Source organism: Mytilus californianus, unplaced genomic scaffold (assembly GCF_021869535.1).
Source record: "Mytilus californianus isolate M0D057914Y unplaced genomic scaffold, xbMytCali1.0.p SCAF_8, whole genome shotgun sequence".
Taxonomy (NCBI): domain Eukaryota; kingdom Metazoa; phylum Mollusca; class Bivalvia; order Mytilida; family Mytilidae; genus Mytilus; species Mytilus californianus.
The window spans coordinates 46,252,559-46,274,589 of record NW_026262734.1 but is presented as its reverse complement, the minus strand read 5'-3'; the positions used below and the strand labels follow the sequence as shown (position 1 = coordinate 46,274,589).

Here is a 22,031-nt window from a genome sequence, read left to right as displayed (position 1 = left end):
AATTTTCATTCCAATAGATATAGGAAGACGTGGTATGAGTGCCAGTGAGACAACTCTCCATCCAAGTTACAATTTATAAAAGTAAACCATTATAGGTCAAGGTACGGCCTTCAACACGGAGCATTGTTTTGGTAGGCGAGAAAATAATTTTTATAGACGTTATTATCCATATTCATTTTGTCTATTTTTTAATCATGTTTATTATTATTTTGTTGAACAATTATTGCTCAAAATTTTAGAGCAATGTTTGAAAATACGAATTAAAAAAAAAAACAGAAAAGCGAGGGAAAAAAATCTCTAAAATTAATTTCTATTGTCTACAAATGAACCTGAATCAATAATAATTCATTTTCATTTTCTATAATGAAGTACACACTGTAATTGGCATACACGAAATATCTTTTAAAATCTGTTGATTGATAAATTGTTCTCTTATCAACGTTCAGTGGCAAGTGTTTCATGCAATATTAAGGACGTCTGAAATTTAATGTACAATAAATCTGTTGCTCAGTGGGTCCTACAAAGTAAAAGATCTGTGATGAATGGCTGAAAATTGAGGTTGCCACTGGGAAATGATGATATGTAGGATAGGAAAAGAAATCATTGGGTCACCTACTAATTTAACATCCCCATTTCGAATGAAAATAAATATTTTTAGATTAGTGCTTCAATGATGAAACGGGTATAAAATGTACTTAGTATTGAAATATCGTATGGCAATACAAGTATATCGGGTAACATTTGTGTACTTTTACAAAAAAAATCTTCACTGAGAATTCAATCGCGGCATTTGAGCCATAAAGAAATTTTCCAGTTCTCTTAAATAAAGCGTGTATTGTGAATATTAATATTTCGCGTAATCAAGTATAACAGTTACCTTTTCTATGATTATTTATTAGGAATGCGATTATTATATGAGATATTCTGATTGAAAGATGTATGAAAAAAACGTTTAACAAATTTCTCGAAAGTATGCAACATTTTACATGAAAATGACGAACTAGTAAACACGTTAAATAAGTTGGTATTTTAGTACTAACAAGCTTATAATCCTGTATCAATTTTTGACATCCGTCTTAAGTATGCAAATAATGCATTTTATTCAGTTTGCTTCATTCCCGCCAAAATCGTCCTTTTGGCGCCGTCTTTTGACGTTGTCAGTGCCCCTCAGTATTGTGACGTTACCATGGACCTTTGACGTTCTACACAATCAACAAGATTTGTGTGTAGAAGCCATAAATGTCCCTTTGGCAGCAAGAGGGTTAAGCTAGTAGACCTAGTGTTATTTTGGCAAACAACAGACAGTCCATACAATTTTCGCGAAGTCTGAGTGGATGACATCAAACTGTATAATACACGTTTACAACACCCTTTATCCAGCCAATTTTCTGTGAACAATTACAGAATTAGGATGGAGGTTTATTTTAACAGAACTGTTACTATACATGACGCTATATCATAATAAGTAAGCTACATATACAATAAATGCTAGGAAACATTTAACACTTAAAAAAGTATATTTAAAATTGAAAGAAATCTGTTTGTTAATATTTTAAAATAATTTCTTCAAAACTGCAACCTTAGGCTTCCATCTTGAAAAGTCCCGGATGATATTCGAAAATTTCTGGACTTTACACTTGAATGCATGAGAAACTTCAAGATGTTTCGAACGGCGTACACTTCCGGTCAACTGTCAAATCTCATGATTGATAAAATTATCAGTTTATCATATTCACCATCGGTTCAAGATACCAAATTCATTTTTCAAAATACTCAGAACCATGGCTGAAATTGATGAATTAGATGTTAATCCTTTCTTTAGTTCGTTACAGGTAATTTGAAATCAGCTGTAAAGAACTGATGACTGATGTGGATAGTTGTCTCTTTGGCCATCATCTGATCATGCCACATCTTCTTATTTTCAAATTTTGAGGCTAGGTAACATCAGGATTACCATTCTAGTTTGAGAACAATAAACAGTCATGGAATTTATTTTAGTTGTTAAAGAAAATGACATAAGAGACGACTTTCACATTTGTGCATTTTCCCTTGTTTTCCAATGTCACATTGCTTATGTTATAATACATCACAATTTTTGTCCTTTGATTAAAATAGTTACTGACTATGATTATATACTATGTGTGAAAGAGGACGAAGTCCGTATTACAAATTTAAAGTATTGTTGTCATTATTCTTTTTGGTAATCATCAGATATATAAATTTGTGCGGGGAAATTGTAGCACATGGCAGCAGCTGTCAACAGAACAGGAACAGGGTAATGTGCAACTGTTAAACAAAAAGTGAACGATTTTGAGTTCATAAGTATATTGATTTTTCGTTTTTCCTAAATTTTCTTACGGTTATTGGGGACTCCGTCTTCATACAGTATGTATAAGAGAAGGTGTCTGGTATGCAATTGAGACAGCAACCTGGCCAACAACATAACCAGAAACCATCTAGAACTTAGAAGGCAACATATACAGTCTTTAATAATGGACAGGGCAGATGTCTATACAATATGTATGCTCTAAATCAAACTGAATTCTTAAAAGTGGTTCATTATTAAACTTAAAAAAAAACATTAGGAATGAGAACACTAGTATAGATCCTCAGACAGTACTTCTCAACTCCATCTTGCACTTGTTTTTTTATTCACTAGCCAATTTAACAGAATGAGGTAATATGTTGTTAACTTATTTAAGTCCTCGGTTTTCAGGGTGTGGGGCATATTAAGTGTATTAAGTTAATTTGTTATAGTTTTGGCCTTTGATAAAAGCATTTTCTGACTATGATTTAATGTGATTAAACGTAGATTATGGTATATACCAATGAGACAACAGGAACTCAACTACCCCCCAAAAAAACCAAAGACATAGAAGGCATATTACTGTTCAACAAAACGGGTGTCTATACAATATGTAATCATTAAATCATCCTAGTTCACACAGTGGTGATGTTTTCAATATTTTATTTTATGATTATTATATATATGATATACAGATGTAATACCTTAAAAGGATCCTGTTTTTTCTGATTCATAGATAACAACATATAAAAGTTTTGGACAAAAACATCATCATTTCTTGAAAAGATGTATGCCACATTTAAAAAGTGAAATTGTTTTGTTTTTGATAAGCAATGATAAGGTAATTTCCATTTTCAATCTATAACCAAAACCAGGTGACTGGTCCCCTGTCATTGATGAGCAAATAGATAACTGACCCATTCTTGATTTCAATCTTGTCAAATGATTTGAATCTTTTCCATAAAAATCAGAGGATGATTTTGTTTTTTTCTCTTCAAATTATGTTTTAATCTTTACAACAGATATGATATAAATGATACAATATAATTGTGAAATAGACAATACAAGTTATTTTTGGTTGTTGAAAGATCAAATTGTTACATTTAAAGACCATTCCCTGATACCAAAATGATTGGAATATGTAATTAGGGTATTGTTTTATAAATGATATATTATTAATTAAAAAACATTTATTCATGATATAAACTATGACTTAAGCAATTACAATTTTCAGCAATTATTGTGTGCATTTTTTATTGCAATGTTGTATAAATGGACAAAAGTCCAAGGTTAATTATTGTGATTTCAGGAAAAGCATCATACAGATATATGTATCGGGTATAAGAATGCAAGTTCTTCTTAGTGCAATACTCACCCAGTCGCATTATTCACATTCACATGACATTAATAAAAATCTTGCAATAATTTCAAAATTAACAGTACATGTAAGTGGACTATAATTAAGCAAATATCATGTTTTAGCCAATGGCAATAAACAAGCAACAATCAATCATTTTTTTTTTATAGCTAAAAACTAATGGGGAGTGTTTCCTTTAACAGTTTATTTTCTTTATATATACAAAGCTGCTGGGGAAATAATATTTTATCTAAAAATCCTGTTGACACAAAAAGAAACAGAATTGGTGAATTTGGCAATGGCATGTTTACATACATGTACATGTGCATGTATATATAGATAGAGATTATAGTTATTATCTTAAAAGATGAAATAATTGTTTATTCAAATTTTGTTGTGTCCATTAAACATTATTAAGACGTATTTCAGTATTTATCATCAAACTGTTCTTTTTAATTTTTTCAGACTACACATAAAAACCTGTATAAAGAAGTTCAAGACAATGGTTACATACTGTGTGTTCCACAGACAACATCGCTGGTGGAGTCTACATTTTCTGTCAAATTTATAGGTTAGTTTAGGAATTTGTGATTAAAGCTTGATCAGGAGTAAGGCCAAAAACAATATAGTTGTTTTTCCTGCCTTCCTTGTAACCTATCTGAATTTGCATGCCTGCTCGAACACATCTTATTGAAATTTTTGGTTAAGCACTGATTAAGTCCAGAACAAACATTTTGTTTCCCTACATAGTCTATGTAAAACATTTTGAAAAATATTTTTGTTTACCTTCTACGACCTACTCTATTTTTTCTTGTCAAGAGACAGGAAACAATTTTATTTTTTGGAAGGCTCCAGAACATCATATAAAGTTTCATTTCTAGCAGAAGGAATTTTTTAAGTTTAATACTGATCTACTGTAAAGTTATTACAAAAGTACATCAGAACTTTTTCACTTTTTAATGGTACAAAATATGTCAGAATTATTAAAAACAGGACACAATTAAAACGAGTTTACCAATGATAAATCAAAATTGACTATTATTTGATAAATAAACATTTTATATTTTATAAGAATTTGTATTACCGGTCACAGATTAAATATTTTTGTTTTCTGTTTGCTTTCAGCAAGTCATATTTTAAAGCCATCCCCATACTTCAAAGGGTGAGTGTTTATGCACATAATGTTTCTATCAATGCACAAAATTCATTTGAAATAATCATATAATTTTGCCACAATATATTTCAAAAGTCTAACTGAAATATATATTGATTTATTTGATATATATATATTGATATATATATAGATTTGTATTATTTATAAAAGACACTTGTAACAAGGCTTAATACAGAAGACAGAAAATTTGGTAAGTTATCCTAGTTTCTGTGCATGTCTCATGTTTTGCTCTGACAGGGAGAAGTTTTTATAAAAGATTATGCAGATAATACTGTCAAAATAGTGGAACCTCATCAGAGTTACTCAATTAAACTTCACTCTATCATTAATTTCCTGATAGCAACTGAGTAATGAATTTAAATTTTCTTCTGTATGAATCTTATGATTTTATATTTATCCTCTTTCTGGGAAATAAGAAATTATTTTTATCTTTCAGAGAATATTTTTTGTTGTCCAGTGATAAAATGTCAGTTCATCTAGATGAAAAAAGAAAAGAATTTGTAACTGGTGAAGGTAATACATTTGATGATCATAAAGTATATATTATTAAGGTTATTTTTATGTAGTGAGCAAGCTTGTTAAAAATTCAGTTAAGTGTACATATGTAATAAGGTTCATTTTGATATGGTCTTAAATATGCATGCAAAATTTTCAATTTTACATTATTATGATTAAGGATTAATCATTTTAATCATTCAATAGAAATGTAATCTGAGTTTAAAAAGTCACTGTTTATGATAGCATAACAATGTTATGTATGTTACAGGTTATGAAGGAAAACATCATATCAAAATAATCAATGAAGAACAGGGATACAGTCAGGTATGTGTATTACAGAACACACACTGATTCAGTTAAAATAAAACTTTGATGTTGATTTTCCAAAGTCAAATCCGGTGACTTGATGAATTTTTTTTATGTTATGAAGCTCACAGGTTTCGTACATTTTACCGAAATTCAGCAAAGAAAATCTTGCATTTTCATCTGGAAATTTATCATTACTGCTATTTTTTGAGGCAATCTGTGTTTTGTTCAAGTAAAATTATTCATACAATATTTTATTGCTGACAAAAAATATGATTGCAAACACCTGCAAAATAAAAAAAGATCAATTGATTTATTGTTAGATAAACTGGACAAATTCAAAATCATAGAATTGAATGACCGTTCTGTAATTCACAAAAAATGACTCCATTGACAAAACTTCACATCATTAGATTATGATAAACATTGAATTATGATAAATTCATTTCCAAAAAGAACATACTATAAGTTTATGATAAACATTAAATTATGAAAAAAAAGAAACTTTTCCAAAAAGAACACAGCATTAGATTTAGATAAACAGACAGTCACAAGAAACAAAATATTTATAGGATGACTATTTTGGAATGTTATTGTTTTAAAACAAAACAGTTTTTTAGTCCCCTACCGACGAAGTCGAAAGGGACTTAAGGTTTGCACTCTGTCCGTCTGTCCATCCGTCAGTCCGGCAACTCAGCTTTCCATACTTTTTTTCTTCGTTCTTGATGATATCGATTTGATATTTGGTATATAGTTTTATCATGACAAGTTATAGATCAAGTTCGAATTTTGTTCCGGTCTGATGATTTAGTCCAGAGTTATGGTCCATGAAAAAACTCCATAACTAATGTTAGAGTACTATGTTAAACCATATAATCTGAACAAAGGGAGATAACTCATTTTTTAAAAGACATTCTTTGGTAAATTGTTTGAGGAATTTTGTGGCAGGTTTATATGTTATTTTGTATAAACTAATTTTCTGAATGCTACATGTATATATATATATATTTTTTTAATTCTTTAATTAGATAATAATCTATTTTTATTAAGGTATATATTTCATTACATTACATTGTGTAGATAAAAGTTGTTGACATTTTATAGGTAAGTTACAAATCTATATTAGTTTGTGACAAATGAAAGAAAAAATATTTGGAACTATTAATTATATTTGATTGTAATTTGAAAATAGATATACATTGTAATACATCATATCTAATGTTAGAGTGTTATAGGTTTTCCACACTTTTTTTCATCATGCTTGAAAATATTGATTGACAATTGGTAAATAGTTTTATCATGACAGATCAAGTTCAAATTTTTGTTTCGGTCTGATAATTTTGTGCAGAGTTATGGTCCTTGGACTTGAAAAAATTCACTCATATATTCAGTTTTCCACACTGTTTTTAGTCATGCTTGAAGATATTGACTTGATATTTTCTTTTTGTTTACACCATGACAAGTAATAGAACAAGTTAGCATTTTGTTCCAGTATAATGAATTTTTACCCGGTAGGGGACTATGTATTGCCATGCAATACTCTCAGAATGCTTGTTAAAATTAATTTTTTTTTTATTAAATCTTTTTTCAGGATTACAAACCATTTAGAATTCTAGTTATAGAGAAACCTTTTGATTCAATGTATATGGTATGTAGTATTGATTAGTTATGGACATAAATTTTATGTCTCGCTGAAACAACCACATACTGTGGATTCATTTATTTTCGTGGGTATCAATTTTCGTGGATTGAGGAAAACTTGCATTTTGTGGATATTTGATTTCGTGGTTTTGCCAATCTGTGCATACAAAGCCTATAGAAAACTTGTAATTCGTTGAACATTTGAATTCGTGGTTCACCTGTACCCACAAAACCCACGAAAATTGGTATCCAACGAATAATAATGAATCCACAGTACATAAACAAATGCATTTACTGTAAAAATTAGTTTTATTTGGTTTTATTTCAAAACTTGAAGTTAAACTTTCATGGGCTTGTGAACAGTTCAGATAAAAAATGTCTCTTTGCTACATAAATCATTCTGTAATTATTTTCATTATATCATTCTTACTTTGTTACAGCTAAAATTATATAATGTGAACTAATCTTCTTGCAAGCTGGAAATTCTATTTTAATTTTATACAGACCTGTTTTCAGACATATTAAATTTTGAACTCAGATTAATGTAAAGTACATGTAGTGTAACTCTTTAATAGTTGTAGGGAAAATTCAAATTGACTTGACCATTGTGTAAATTTAGATGTATGAGAATACATGTGAAGAGGGTTTTCATATTATTATCCAATAGATGCAGTTTTCCAGTAATTCTTGTCTTTTTAGATATACTGAAAATATGCCAAAAGAATGTTAGCAATCAATGATGTTTGAAAATTTCTTTTGATGAATTATACCACAGAATAGTTGCAGTTTGATGTCTCCGAATATCTTATTTTTGAAGTACTGTAAATTCAGAAATTATTGCAAGATTTTTATTAATGCAAATAATGCGACTGGGTGAGTATTGCAATAATAAGAACTCGCAATTTGATAACTGAAACATAGACCTGTATGCAGATTTTTTTCGAAATTGCAATAATTAAAATCACATTTTTGTCCATTCTTGAAAGGTCGCAATAATAAATGCACACAAATTTTGAATTTACAGTATATATATGAGTGTCCTGTAGCAAACGAAACATTTTGTAAAGAACTCACCGTATTTTTTTTCTAGACATCCAATAACAAGAAACAAAATAGTATTGAAACACCCCCACAGAAGATTACTTTTGCAGAGTAAGTGTGTTTTTTTTATTAACTCAAACAGTTCATCTGACATCACAGATAAGTGTGATTCCTTTCACTACAATGATAGGTCAACTAGGGAAGAAAATAAGGATAAATTGGTAAAGTTCCATCAAATTTCCAAAGTTCTTCACCATTTACACTAAGACTTTTGACAGCTGGAAAACATACTTTAATTTAAAGATAAATAAAGATCAAGTTTCTTTCCATTGCTTATGTTTTAATTGATTGTAAACAAATAATCTATTCCATTTTTCGTGAAAATGAAGTGGCTAATCAATTGTATATGTTCCATATTTCAGGTGTAAAGAGTTCTTGCAATCTTTTGGTGAATATAAAATGGTGAGTTTTTCGTAAAGTTACTAAACAAATTTTAAGTATGTAACCAAATAATTGAAAAAATTGAAGTTAAAGTATGCTAGTAGTAACTATGAGAATGTAGAAGGTCAAGAAACTAACAATAACATTAGCGGTACCAATTTTACTGCACCAGATGCTCATTTCAACAATTAATGTCTCTTCAGGGATGCTCGAAGCTAAAAATGTTTGAAAATCCGAAACTTACTATAAAATTGGAGAGCTGATATATAATTGTTTGATATAAAATAAAATCTCATATATCTTCTAGTGAGCAATCTGATGATATGAATTCTATAAAACAAACATGTAGGAATAAACATATGATATGCCTATACTATACAAATAAAGTATTAGGTATATTGCTTCAGTAATGAGAACATAACAATTGACAATTTTTTGTAGTCATTTTTTGTTATGATTTAATATTTGAAAAATGCATGCATGCATTTTCTATTTTACTCATGTAAATATTGTCACCATATTACATTCCTTTATTGATCTCATACTATATTTTACAGATTTTGCGACATTTAGAAGACAGTGTCAATCAATTCAATACAAGTTACATGGTTTTAGAAGATTATTTAGACGATGCTTTGGAAAAACTTCAATCCATAGCTTCTAGTGCTACTGAGGTTAGCATTTGCATAAACAAATGTTTTAGATTTGCATTTTTTTGTATTTCCTTTATTTTCATATAAAAGCAAGTTTCTGTGGAATCAGTTGTCAGACAATAACACTGAGAATATGAACATCATCTTTGCAGCTTTAATACATTAGATTATTGAGGCCCTCCATAGGGGTGTCCAAGTAATCACATAATCACAAATTTTTATGCCCCCACCGTAGCGGAGGGGGCATTAAGTTTTATCCTTGTCTGTACGTACGTATGTTCGAACGTACATACGTCCGTACGTCCCAAAATCGGTTTCTGTTCTCTAACTTGAGTTTGCCTCAACCAAATGTTCTGAAACTTATACACAATGCTTATTACCACAAAATACAGATCAAGTTTGAATTTTGGTAGCGTCACTCTAACTGTTCTAGAGTTATGCCCCTTTATAAATGGAAAAATTACAAAATTTTTAGTTTCCTTTCTCTAACTTTAGTTTTCCTCAACCAAATGTTATGAAACTTATACACAATGCTTATTACCACAAAACACAGATCAAGTTTGAATTTTAGTGGCGTCACTTTAACCTTTCTAGAGTTATGCCTCTTTATGAATGGAAACATTGCTAAATTTTTAGTTTCCGTTCTCTAACTTAAGTTTGTCTCAACAGAATATAATAAAACTTATACATAATGCTTATAACCACAAAATACAGATCAAATTTGAATTTTGGTGGGGTCACTCTAACTGTTCTAGAGTTATGCCCCTTTATCAATGGAAAAATTACAAAATTTTTAGTTTCCTTTCTCTAACTTAAGTTTGCCTCAACCAAATGTTATGAAACTTATACACAATGCTTATTACCACAAAACACAGATCAAAATTGAATTTTGGTGGTGTCACTTTAACCGTTCTAGAGTTGTGCCCCTTTATAAATGGAAAAATTTCAAAATGTTTAGTTTCCGTTCTCTAACTTAAGTTTGCCTCAACCAAATATTATGAAACTTATACACAATGCTTATTACCACAAAATAAAGATCAAGTTTGAATTTTGGTGGGGTCACTGTAACCATTCTTGAGTTATGCCCCTTTATAAATGGAAAAAAATGCAAAATTTTTAGTTTCTGTTCTCTAACTTAAGTTGCCTCAACCAAATGTTATGAAACTTATACACAATGCTTTTTACCACAAAACACAGATCAAGTTGAATTTTGGTGGTGTCACTTTAACCGTTCTAGAGTTATGCCTCTTTATGAATGGAAAAATTGCAAAATTTTTAGTTTCTGTCCGTTAAGTTTGCCCCAACCAAACATTATGAAACCTTTACACAATACTTATTATCACAAAACTCAGATTAAGTACAAATTTGGGTAGTGTCACTTCTATTGTTCTTGAGTTATGTCCCTTTATAATGTTGTATGCAAGCGGGGACATCATCTGTGTCCATGGGGACACATTTTCCATTTATTTGCTAATATAATCACATAATCATTAATATTTTTTTTAAACAAGATAATCAAATAATCAAAAATACAGTCCTAGATTATCAAATAATCATGAAATATTTTGTCTGGTAATCAAATAATCACTATAAAAACGGCCAAGTAATCACATAATCAAAAACCCCATGAGGAGGCTCATAATTTTTGATGATGTCTTAAAACTGCATTCACATACAAATTAGATTACTTCCACCTCATGTTAAATTGAATGTTTCAATACACATGATAAATTATTTGATATACATTGGCTTCTCAGGGAAATATAATTTATAAAATCATGTTTTATTTTGAGGAGCATTTGAATTGGCAATACTTATAGATTACCAATGGTTTTTCAAACGAGAGGGGGGTTTCTCAGCCACAATCTCATCGAAGGGCAATAGAGATGTGGACAAGAAACTAAATATGAAAGACCATTGATGATCTTTTTATAGCTATTTTGCCTATGACATCGTTCTTGTTTACGTTGACAATGACATGTGTGCCCTTAGTTTCAAGCAATAATTTTCTATCTCAAGGCAGAAGCATGATATGAAATATTATCACAAAAAATTATTAAAGGAAAAATACTCAAAACAGCGTCTTTTAAGTAATTGTTGAAAAAAATTAAGCAAATTTTTAAACCTTCAAAATCAGCATTTGAATAAAACACTTTCTGAAATAAATGTAAAGTGGTTTACTTTTAGCGGCGTTTAAATCTCACAGTTTCAAATGCTAAATATATTGGAGAAGTTTTATTTTTGCATTATTTTTGTCTCTGATTATGATTTTCCTTAAAGATAAAATCCAAATGAGGAAAAATTTTGGTGTTTTATGTGAATCGCAGAATTAGGAACAAAAAATTGTTCTAGAAAATTTTCCATGTTTTACATAGTAAGACAGGTTTCATAGGTTTCATTGTTTATGAGAGATATCATTTACCAAAATGAAAGAAAAAATGAAAAATGAAAAAGCTCGAAAATGGGGACTAACAGGTAAAGGTGTTCATCATTTCATGAATTTTTGTTGCAATAAATCACTTTTGGAACAAGAAAAACAAACTGTTTTCCCCAACCAAGATTTTTTTATTATGATTATTAATTCTATCTCTCTTTTGTCAAAAATGTTTGTAGCAGTATATAAGAGTCAAACGAAATCTAAAATCAGAACAAGATATCTTTAGCTTGATATGCTTTAAGTTTGGATAGATCGTTTTATTTATTTCAGAAATGTTTCAAATGTAGTAAACACAAACTTTGGCAAGACATGTCATTTAGAGATGACCTCAGTTCCTGTATAGAAAGGTAAACATATAACATATGATTAAAAGAAAATGTGGGCATTCATCACATAGACAACAACCCAATGACACATCAACTTAAAGACATTTGAATGTCAACTTACAGTCCTCAATAATAGACAAGTTCAATACATGTCCTGATTCTATGAAAGATGTGAATAGATTGAACAGAGACAAATAAATTATAAAAACATTAAAATATTACAAAGACAATCAAATAAGAGGTATTTGTAAATTTATAAAGGTCAGAGAAAAATTAGAACAAAATGTCTAGAAATGGCAAAATAAATTAAAAAGGACCCCTTTAGTGTCTTTTTGGTTGTGGGGATGTATATGTACCCTGCCACGTCCGGTCTGTGTTTTTGTTATATGTATTTCTGTTTTGTATCGATCTGATGAGTTAAGCCCTTTTCAACTGATTTTTATAGTTTGTTCTTATGTTGCACTGTCCCAGGTTAGGGGAGGGTTAGCACCTTCAAACTACTTTAACCCCACCACATTCTGTATGTGGCTGTTCCAAGTCAGGAGCCTGTAATTCAGTGGTTGTTGTTTGTTGCTGTATATCATATTTGTTTTTTTCGTTCATTATTTTGTAGATAAATCAGGCCAGTAGTTTTCTCGTTTGAATTGATTTACATTTGTCATTTCGGGCCCTTTTATAGCTGACTATGCGGTATGGGTTTGCTCATTGTTGAAGGCCATACGGTGACCTATAGTTGTTAACTTCTATGTCATTTAGTCTCTGGTGGAGAGTTGTCTTGTTGGCAATTATACCATATCTTCCTATTTTTATATCTACAGATAATATACATACATACCTTTTCTGAAGAAAAAAAAAAGAAAAGATTTCACTGATTTTGGTTTGACACAAGCAAAAATATTTTGTAAAGTAGATATGTATATTGAATCACTGTGTAATAGTTCCTTGGTTTTAAAGTTGAATGTATTGTATGGAATGGTAATTTATATCTTTCAGAACAGAAATCAGATATCAGATTACTACATTGCAAAACTATTTTATAAGATAAATTTAAAGTTTAAATATCAGTCACTGACAGTCAGTCACCTTATTAAACCATAGATGTATTTTTGTATATTTGATTGTATAGTTGTGATTAAGTGTCATTGCTATTCATTCCACATGTTATTTTTTATAATTGTATTTCATTGATTCATAACCTATGATAGTGAGCAAATAATGTGAATAAGTCATATTTAAGCTGTCAGGACTTGCAAAATAACTTATACATTACTGTAAACTCAGAATTATTGCGATTTTTAATGATGGATAATAATGCGAGATTAATTATTGCAATTTTAGGAAAAATCTGCATACAGATATATGTTTCAGATATCAAAATGTGAGTTCTTATGATTATCACAATAATAAGAACTCACATTTTGATATCTGAAACATATATCTGTATGCAGATTTTTGACTCACCCAGTCACATTATTCACATTGATAAAAACCTTACAATCATTTCTGAATTTACAGAATTTAAACGTGACATGTATATGATGTACCCCTCATATGTAGTGGGCCATGGAATATGATCAAAAGTGAATAAACTCCCATTTACCAAAAAATGAACTCAATTAGAAAATAAGAGTGTTTCAAATGCATTATATGTATGCCAAATAGGTCAGATACTTAATTAAAGTGCAAGTTGTATCTCAAATCCAGATGTCTCTAATAGATGTTATGATAGTATTTTATTAATTTTTACAGTTATATAATGGGAAATGTTCACCAGACTATGTTCAAAGTTCTTCACAAGAAATTTGCTACAGATGATGAAAAATTATTAAAGAAATGTAAACAATTACAAGATGTCAAAGTGGAACAGCTTGGTGTACCGCCAGAGTTCTCCTGTCCTCTACCTTTAGCAGTAAGTCAATAGAACAGCTTTGTGTCTCCACTGTAATAGTGCCAGCTGTAATAGTTTCCACTGTAATGATCTCCACTGTAATATCCTCCACTGTAATTTTGCCCGTTGTAATAGTTTCCACTGTAATGGTCTCCATTGTAATATCCTTCACTGTAATAATGCCTGTTGTAATAGTTTCCACTGTAATTGTCTACACTGTAATATCCTTCACTGTAATAGAGCCGTTGTAATAGTTTCCACTGTAATGGTCTCCACAGTAATATCCTCCACTGTAATATCCCTCACTGTAATATCCTTCACTGTAATAGTGCCCGTTGTAATAGTTTCCACTGTAATATCCTTCACTGTAATAGTGCCCGTTGTAATAGTTTCAACTGTAATTGTCTACACTGTAATATCCTTCACTGTAATAGTGCCCATTGTAATAGTTTCCAATGTGATATTCTTTCCAGTATTGATGATCACTGTAATATCCTCCACTGTAATGTAGTCTCCACTGTGATTAATATCCTCCACTGTAATATAATCTCCACTGTGATTAATATCCTCCACTGTAATATCTTTCACTGTAATAGTCTCCACTGTAATAGTTTCTACTGTAATTTCCTCTTTAGTAATAATCTTCCATTGTTATAGTCTCCACTGTAATATCCTCCACTGTAATATCCTCACATGCATATATTTACGGCTAAACCTAATATATAACTGTACACCAAAGCAATCACAGATTATGAAGACGACAGCAGTTTCATGCCATACATTTGTTATGTTGTAGTTCTATAAATGTGTTGTGTAGAATCTGTTTCTTTTTGAATTGATCCTGGTAAGTAATATATTACTTTGTAATAACAAGACAAACACATATACAGATCACACTGTTTTCGATATTTCAGAGTTTTACATTACAATGCAAAAAAGTTCAAGCAACACAAATAGTAAATGAAGTCATTGTCCAATGAAAAATAATTATGAAAAAGTCCTGGAAATATTAATATAAAACTATTAACTGGGGTAAAAGTCTGTGAAATTACTGACTGGCAAATAGTCTGTGGAATGAAAAAGCACAAAACTGTTATTCTTTTTTATATAGAAAAAAAACATACTGTGGTATAATAATTTTAATATTACCAGAAATTTCCTTGGACCAACTGTGTGTTGTAAGCAGAATAAAATATTAAATGCATATGAATTGCAGGTTGTAGAAATGGCAAATCTTGGAGGGCTGAAAACTCCACATGAAAAATTGAATTGTTTAAAGGCCACTGTGGTAGGTATTTAGAGTATTATTATTATTTTTAATTTACTAGTGTGCAAAGTGTGAAAACAAGAACATTTTGTTTGGTTTTTGGTTTAAACATGATAAATAACCAAAGAATGTTTGTTGTATGATCTTTTGTAACAGAGTTCTTGGCTTGGGGTTTGAATAGGATTTTGTTTGGACAGGTTTCATTGTAAATTATAGATATATAGCACCAAAGAAACACTTTAAAGTAAAAAATAAGCTGGCCAAATATTTCAACTATTGAAGGTCTTTACCATGCAACTAGAAGTTGGAAATTAACAGAACGGTATGTTGTAGCACTTTTTTTATTGTTAAGTGTGGTATGTTTATTTCAGGATCATATAACAGGCACTATACAGAATTTTATAATAGATAACCAACCACCTGGACTTACAGGTAATGCAAACAATCATCACATAATCTGATGCAACACTTTATATTATATGTATATGCCTCTAAAATTACTCTTTTGATTTAAAACCTTACAACTGAAACAACAAACTGTGTTAATAAGTGTTCTTGCATCTGGTCAATTAAATTTGAAATTGTTAGAAGGTTTATTTGTACTTTTAAAAATATATACTGCTCAGTTCAAAAAGCCTGCTTTGTGTTGATTTTACCCTTAGATTTTCTCTAGTTTCGCCTAAGAAAACAGGTTTCCACAATTGATTTTTATGCCCTTACCGCTAGGCTTAGGGTAAAAAATTACAGACAGTCTACCCTCTCGGTCTTAATGATAATATCATGGGAATTGGTAATATATCAAGAACCGATTCTGTTAACATTTTGGATATAGTTTCGAAAACTGTTCGTAAAAACTGTTCTCATGGTCTTAGAAAAAATCGCAATCAAAGAAAATTTCGGACCAATCATACCAATATTTCAGACCTAATTTCTATTTCAAAAAACAACGGCAGACATTATCTGTTAACAAAGATCTGTTCATTACCGGTTAATAAGTTAAATAAAATTTTAGAGGATTGCAACACAATTTCATATAGCAGTCCTAAGTATGAAATCGTTCAAATTATAATGGCATATTGTTATTCTAAACTGTTTCCCAAAATTGATCGCCCTGAAGATCATAAAAAACAGTTTATTAAAATAAAGGTTTTGATTTTGTAAATATTGCCGGTATTTTTAACGACCATTCTGTTAAAGAACAAATTCCGGGATATTTTGATAATACTGAGCTCCCTCTTATTTGTTATATTTACAAGAAATCTACCCGGAAATTTGTAAGAAAGATGTTAATATCGGTGAAAATACACCTACTTCACGTAATTGCAGTAATTCCGAATACATTTATGGACCCATTTCCCATGTTATAACAGGAGATCTTAACATCGTTCAAGACTGAGAGTTAAAATCATTCCTCAGTAAAGGACCTAAATATCGTCCCCCATCAATTATTAATTGGAATGAGTGTCGTAATATCATCCACGACTCACTCCATACTTACTGTTTGAAATGGATAAAACGGGAAAAAGCTGACAAAAAATCTTTGGACTCTTTTTTTAAATCAGTAATGAACATAGTTGATATACGTATTCAACATTTTAAAGAACATTTTACTCTTAACAATAACCACAATAAACCTATTTCTCGTATCAAACATAAACTAAAAGAACTAGCCAAGGAATTTGTTTTTGTCCCGGCCGATAAAGCTGCTAATAATGTTATTATTGTTTGACGTAAATTTTACATTGAGGTTCTGAAAAAAGAAATCACCAATTCACCAACATTCCAACTGACTCCATTTTCAGAAAACGACATCTGTAACAAACATAAACTTTTAGCTACCGCTTTACAAGCAGAACCAAATACAATGAAAGTCCCAACTATGTATTGGCTTCCGAAGCTACACAAAACACCTTACAAATATAGATTCATTTCGTCTTCAAGCCATTGTTCCACTACTTAATTGTCTATTCTTCTTACCAGTACACTTGGTACAATCAAAAACCTGATAATAAATTGTTCAAATAAGGCCTTCGAAAATAGTGGAATTAATTACTTTTGGAGTGTCAAGAACTCGTTGGAAGTACTTGATAAATTGCATGCATATATTGGTGATTTTGAATCTGTTCAAAGTTTTGATTTTACCCTATATACCACATTGCCTCACATTCTCATTAAGAAAAAATTCACACACCTAATTAAATGGGCATTTAAAAAGTCAGAATGTGAATATATATGTTCAAACTCTTTTAGGTCATTTTTTAGTAGCAATAAACAAAAAAACTATGTCAATTGGACATGCTTTGATACTATATATGCCCTTGAATTTTTACTAGATAACATTTTTGTTCGCTTTGGAGATTCCGTATATCGTCAGGTTATCGGAATTCCAATGGGGACTAACTGTGCACCACTTATTGGGGACCTTTTTTTGTATTGCTATGAGTTACAATTTATGACAAAAATCAGCAAAGACCCATCGAAACAACATCTGATACACAAATTTAATAATACTTTTAGATATTTGGATGATATTTTGGCTCTCAATAATGACGACTTCAGTATGTATACTAAAGAAATTTATCCTGTTGAACTTACTTTAAATAAAGCTAATACTAACAATGACCACTGCCCTTTCCTCGATCTTGATATCTATATCATTAACGGAAAGCTTAATACTAAAATATATGATAAAAGAGATGATTTTTCATTTCCTATCGTTAATTATCCATTTTTAGATGGTGACGTTCCCTTGTCACCATCTTACGGTGTTTATATATCTCAACTTGTACGATTCGCTCGTGTATGTAACAATGTTTTAGATTTTAACGAGAGAAATTTATGTATTACTGAAAAATTATTACACCAGGGTTTTCGATATCACAAACTAGTCAAAACATTTACTAAATTTTATCATCGGTATAAGGACATCATTCATAAATATAGCTCAACATGCAGACTTCTTATACGTTCAGGTATTTCACATCCAATTTTTTATGGAAATATTCTTTATAAAGCACAAAAATGTCAGTATTCACCTCAGAAGCTAACAAAACCTTTAAATAGACTTATTAAGAAGGGATATAGTTACGATACTGTTGTCAGGTCATTAAAGATTGCATATTTTGGCGTTAATATTGATTCACTTATAGGGTCTTTGCATCGGCACTAAACACATTTATTTAAAAACCAGTTGTTGGCATGACATGGGTTATGTTCTTCTCATATATGTTATGATGGTATGATACTAAACCCCTAACGGGAAGGATTGTGCCTGATATTCATATGATGAAGACATAATCTTTCAATCAGTTTAATTGAAGTCTGGAGCTGGCATGTCAGTTAACTGCTAGTAGTCTGTTGTTATTTATGTATTATTGTCATTTTGTTTATTTTCTTTGGTTACATCTTCTGACATCAGACTCGGACTTCTCTTGAACTGAATTTTAATGTGCGTATTGTTATGCGTTTACTTTTCTACATTGGCTAGAGGTATAGGGGGAGGGTTGAGATCTCATAAACATGTTTAACCCCGCCGCATTTTTGCGCCTGTCCCAAGTCAGGAGCCTGTAGCCTTTGTCAGTCTTGTTTTATTTTTAATTTTAGTTTCTTGTGTACAATTTGGAGTTTAGTATGGCGTTCATTATCACTGAACTAGTTATACGACCGCAAATATTAAAAATTTTTTGGTCGTATATTGGTATGACGTTGGCGTCGTCGTCGTTGTCGTCTGGCGTCGTCCGGCGGCGTCCGAAGACACATTGGTTTTCGCACTCTAACTTTAGTTTAAGTGAATGGATCTCCATGAAATTTTACCATAAGGTTCAATACCACGAAAGGAAGGTTGGGATTGATTTTGGGGGTTATGGTACCAACAGTTAAGGAATTAGGGGCCAAAAAGGGGCCAAAAATAAGCATTTTTGTAACTTCCAGCCAATAACTTGTGTGTAAGTGTATGGATCTCTCTGACATTGTACCACAAGGTTCCATATCACAAAGGAAAGGCTGTAATTGATTTTGGGGGTAATTGCCTCAAAATTTTAGGAATTAGGGGCCAAAAAAGGGGCAAAAAACAAGCATTTTTCTAGTTTCATGACAATAACTTGTGTGTAAGTGTTTGGATATTTCTGAAATTGTACTACAAGGTTCCATATCACAAAGGGAAAGCTGGAATTGAGTTTGGGGGTAATTGCCCGAAACGTTTAGGAATTGGGGGCCAAAAAGGGGCCAAAAATAAGCATTTTTCTAGTTTCCAGACAATAACTTGTGTTCAAGTGTATGAATCTCTCTGAAATTGTACTGCAAGGTACCATACCACAAAGGGAAGGCTGGGATTGAGTTTGGGGTGATGAATCATAAGGGGTTCAAAAAATTTGGGGGGGGGGGGGATTTTTTTTTCCTTTTTTTTTTCTTTTTTTCCTTTTTTTTTTCTTTTAAAATTTTCCATTTTACGTTGGTTATTTCTGATTAATATTTAAAAGCAAATAATAATGATATGGTAGGAGATACACACCAAATAGGATGTGTAAATTATTATATAATAAGTATTGTGCAATAGCAAGAAGTTTTCAATTGCACAGTATTGCACAATAGCAAGAAATCTTCAATTGCACAGTATTGCGCAATAGCAAGAAATCTTCAATTGCACAGTATTGCGCAATAGCAAGAAATATCCAATAGCACAATATTGTGCAATAGCAAGAAATTGTCAATTGTACAGTATTGCGCAATAGCAAGAAATATTCAATTGCACAGTATTGTGCAAAAGAAGATACATCGTATAAATTGCTTATTTCTTGATCAATTTCAATGGGGTTTTATTCTTGAATTCTTGGGGTTCTTTAATATGCTGAATCTAACAGTGTATTAAGTTTTTGGATTTTGGGCCCCGTTTTTAAATTGGTCCACATTGAGGTCCAAAGGGTCCAAAATTTAACTTTGTTTGATTTCATCAAAAATTGAATTATTGGGGTTCTTTGATATGCCGAATCTAACCGTGTATTTAGATTCTTAATTTTTGGTTCCATTTTCAAATTGGTCTACATTAAGGTCCAAAGGGTCCAAAATTAAACTTAGTTTGATTTTAACAAAAATTGAATTTTTAGGGTTCTTTGATATGCTGAATCTAAACATGTATTTAGATTTTTGATTATGGGCCCAGTTTTCAAGTTGGTCCAAATCGGGGTCCAAAATTAAACTTTGTTTGATTTCAACAAAAATTGAATATATGGGGTTCTTTGATATGCTGAATTTAACCATGTATTTAGATTTTTGATTTTTGGGCCCCGTTATCAACTTTGTCCACATTGAGGTCAAAAGGGTCCAAAATTAAACTTTGTTTGATTTCATCAAAAATTGAATTCTTGGGGTTCTTTGATATGCTGAATCTAACCATGTATTTAGATTTTGGATATTGGACCATAATAGGTGAATGTCCAATTTAAAATTTTTAAGTTCTTAGACCACATTCATTCTGTGTCAGAAACCTATGCTGTGTCAAATATTTAATCACAATCCAAATTCAGAGCTGTATCAAGCTTGAATGTTGTGTCCATACTTGCCCCAACTGTTCAGGGTTCGACCTCTGCGGTCGTATCAAGCTGCGCCCTGCGGAGCATTTTATATATATATTTGTTTAGGGGCCAGCTGAAGGACGCCTCCGGGTGCGGGAATTTCTCGCTGCATTGAAGACCTGTTGGTGACCTTCTGCTGTTGTCTGTTCTATGGTCGGGTTGTTGTCTCTTTGACACATTCCCCATTTCCATTCTCAATTTTATTAGGGTGTTAAGTGTTACCCTTGTCCGTCCATACATACGTCTGTACATCTGTCCGTATGTTCATACATCCCAAAATTGGTTTCTGTTCTCTAACTTTAGTTTGCTTCAACCAAATATCATGAAACATGTACACAATGCTTATTACCATAAAACACAGATCAAGTTCGAATTTGGGTGCTGACACTTTTACAGTTATCTAGTTATTTCCCTTATAATGTTATATATTTTTTAAATGGTTAACATATATATGTTTTAAGTTATAACACAAATTGTGTGATATTTGTATTTTATATTGCATAATATGTGATGCAAGTGGTACAAATGCTATGCATAAATCAGTGATATTCAATAGATAACATGATGTGTTGCATGCTAATAGTCTGTTTGTATGTATAATCATTGTCAAATAGAATATTGTATTGAAGCAATAAAGTATTTTATTTCTATTGTAGATTTACCAGTAATAACTTCAGATGATCTCATTCCATTACTTGTAAGTTTAGAATTACAATATATGCACATACTATTCATTAGATTAGGCTACACACACTACTTATTCTTCAGTCTCTTCAGAAGTTTTTTTTGTTTATTAAAAAAAAAGGAAGTGGTATGAATACCAATGAAACAACCATCCACCAGAGACCAAAGAACAGGATATAAACAAATACAAATGTTAAGTTTTTTATATTCTGTGTGTGAAGTATTTACAGTACACCATTGGTATTTTATGTGCATTACATGAGACTAAAGCAAGCTCTATTCTTTAAATAAGGTTTCATTGACTTTGAAATTTTTTTAAATAGTTTTAGAAGTAAATTCATCTTGGATTAGCTGCATTAGTGTTCAGCAATTTACAATAGACCTTAGTTATTTGGTATGCTATTGTATAAGCATCTGCATATCTCATTTTTGTCGAGCCTGCG

General features: G+C 30.9%; 2 protein-coding genes across 2 annotated transcripts in view; one reads left to right on the top strand and one right to left on the bottom strand.

Annotated features, from left to right (window-relative positions):
• LOC127711128 (E3 ubiquitin-protein ligase Bre1-like) overlaps positions 1-1,605 on the bottom strand; it is a 29,903-nt gene extending 28,298 nt beyond the window's left edge. Inside the window, exon 1 of the mRNA XM_052217078.1 lies at positions 1,580-1,605. The gene's annotated coding sequence lies outside the window, so the exon portion shown is untranslated. The remainder of the gene's footprint in view (positions 1-1,579) is intronic.
• Positions 1,606-1,675: 70 nt separating this feature from the next.
• LOC127711131 (ankyrin repeat domain-containing protein 27-like) overlaps positions 1,676-22,031 on the top strand; it is a 35,225-nt gene continuing 14,869 nt past the window's right edge. Inside the window, exons 1-14 of the mRNA XM_052217083.1 lie at positions 1,676-1,832; positions 4,128-4,233; positions 4,788-4,824; positions 5,273-5,349; positions 5,603-5,658; positions 7,232-7,288; positions 8,372-8,433; positions 8,745-8,784; positions 9,321-9,437; positions 12,124-12,200; positions 13,929-14,088; positions 15,284-15,355; positions 15,706-15,766; positions 21,561-21,601. Of these exons, the coding sequence (XP_052073043.1) occupies positions 1,782-1,832; positions 4,128-4,233; positions 4,788-4,824; positions 5,273-5,349; positions 5,603-5,658; positions 7,232-7,288; positions 8,372-8,433; positions 8,745-8,784; positions 9,321-9,437; positions 12,124-12,200; positions 13,929-14,088; positions 15,284-15,355; positions 15,706-15,766; positions 21,561-21,601 (1,014 nt within the window). The 5' untranslated portion in view covers positions 1,676-1,781. The remainder of the gene's footprint in view (positions 1,833-4,127; positions 4,234-4,787; positions 4,825-5,272; positions 5,350-5,602; positions 5,659-7,231; positions 7,289-8,371; positions 8,434-8,744; positions 8,785-9,320; positions 9,438-12,123; positions 12,201-13,928; positions 14,089-15,283; positions 15,356-15,705; positions 15,767-21,560; positions 21,602-22,031) is intronic.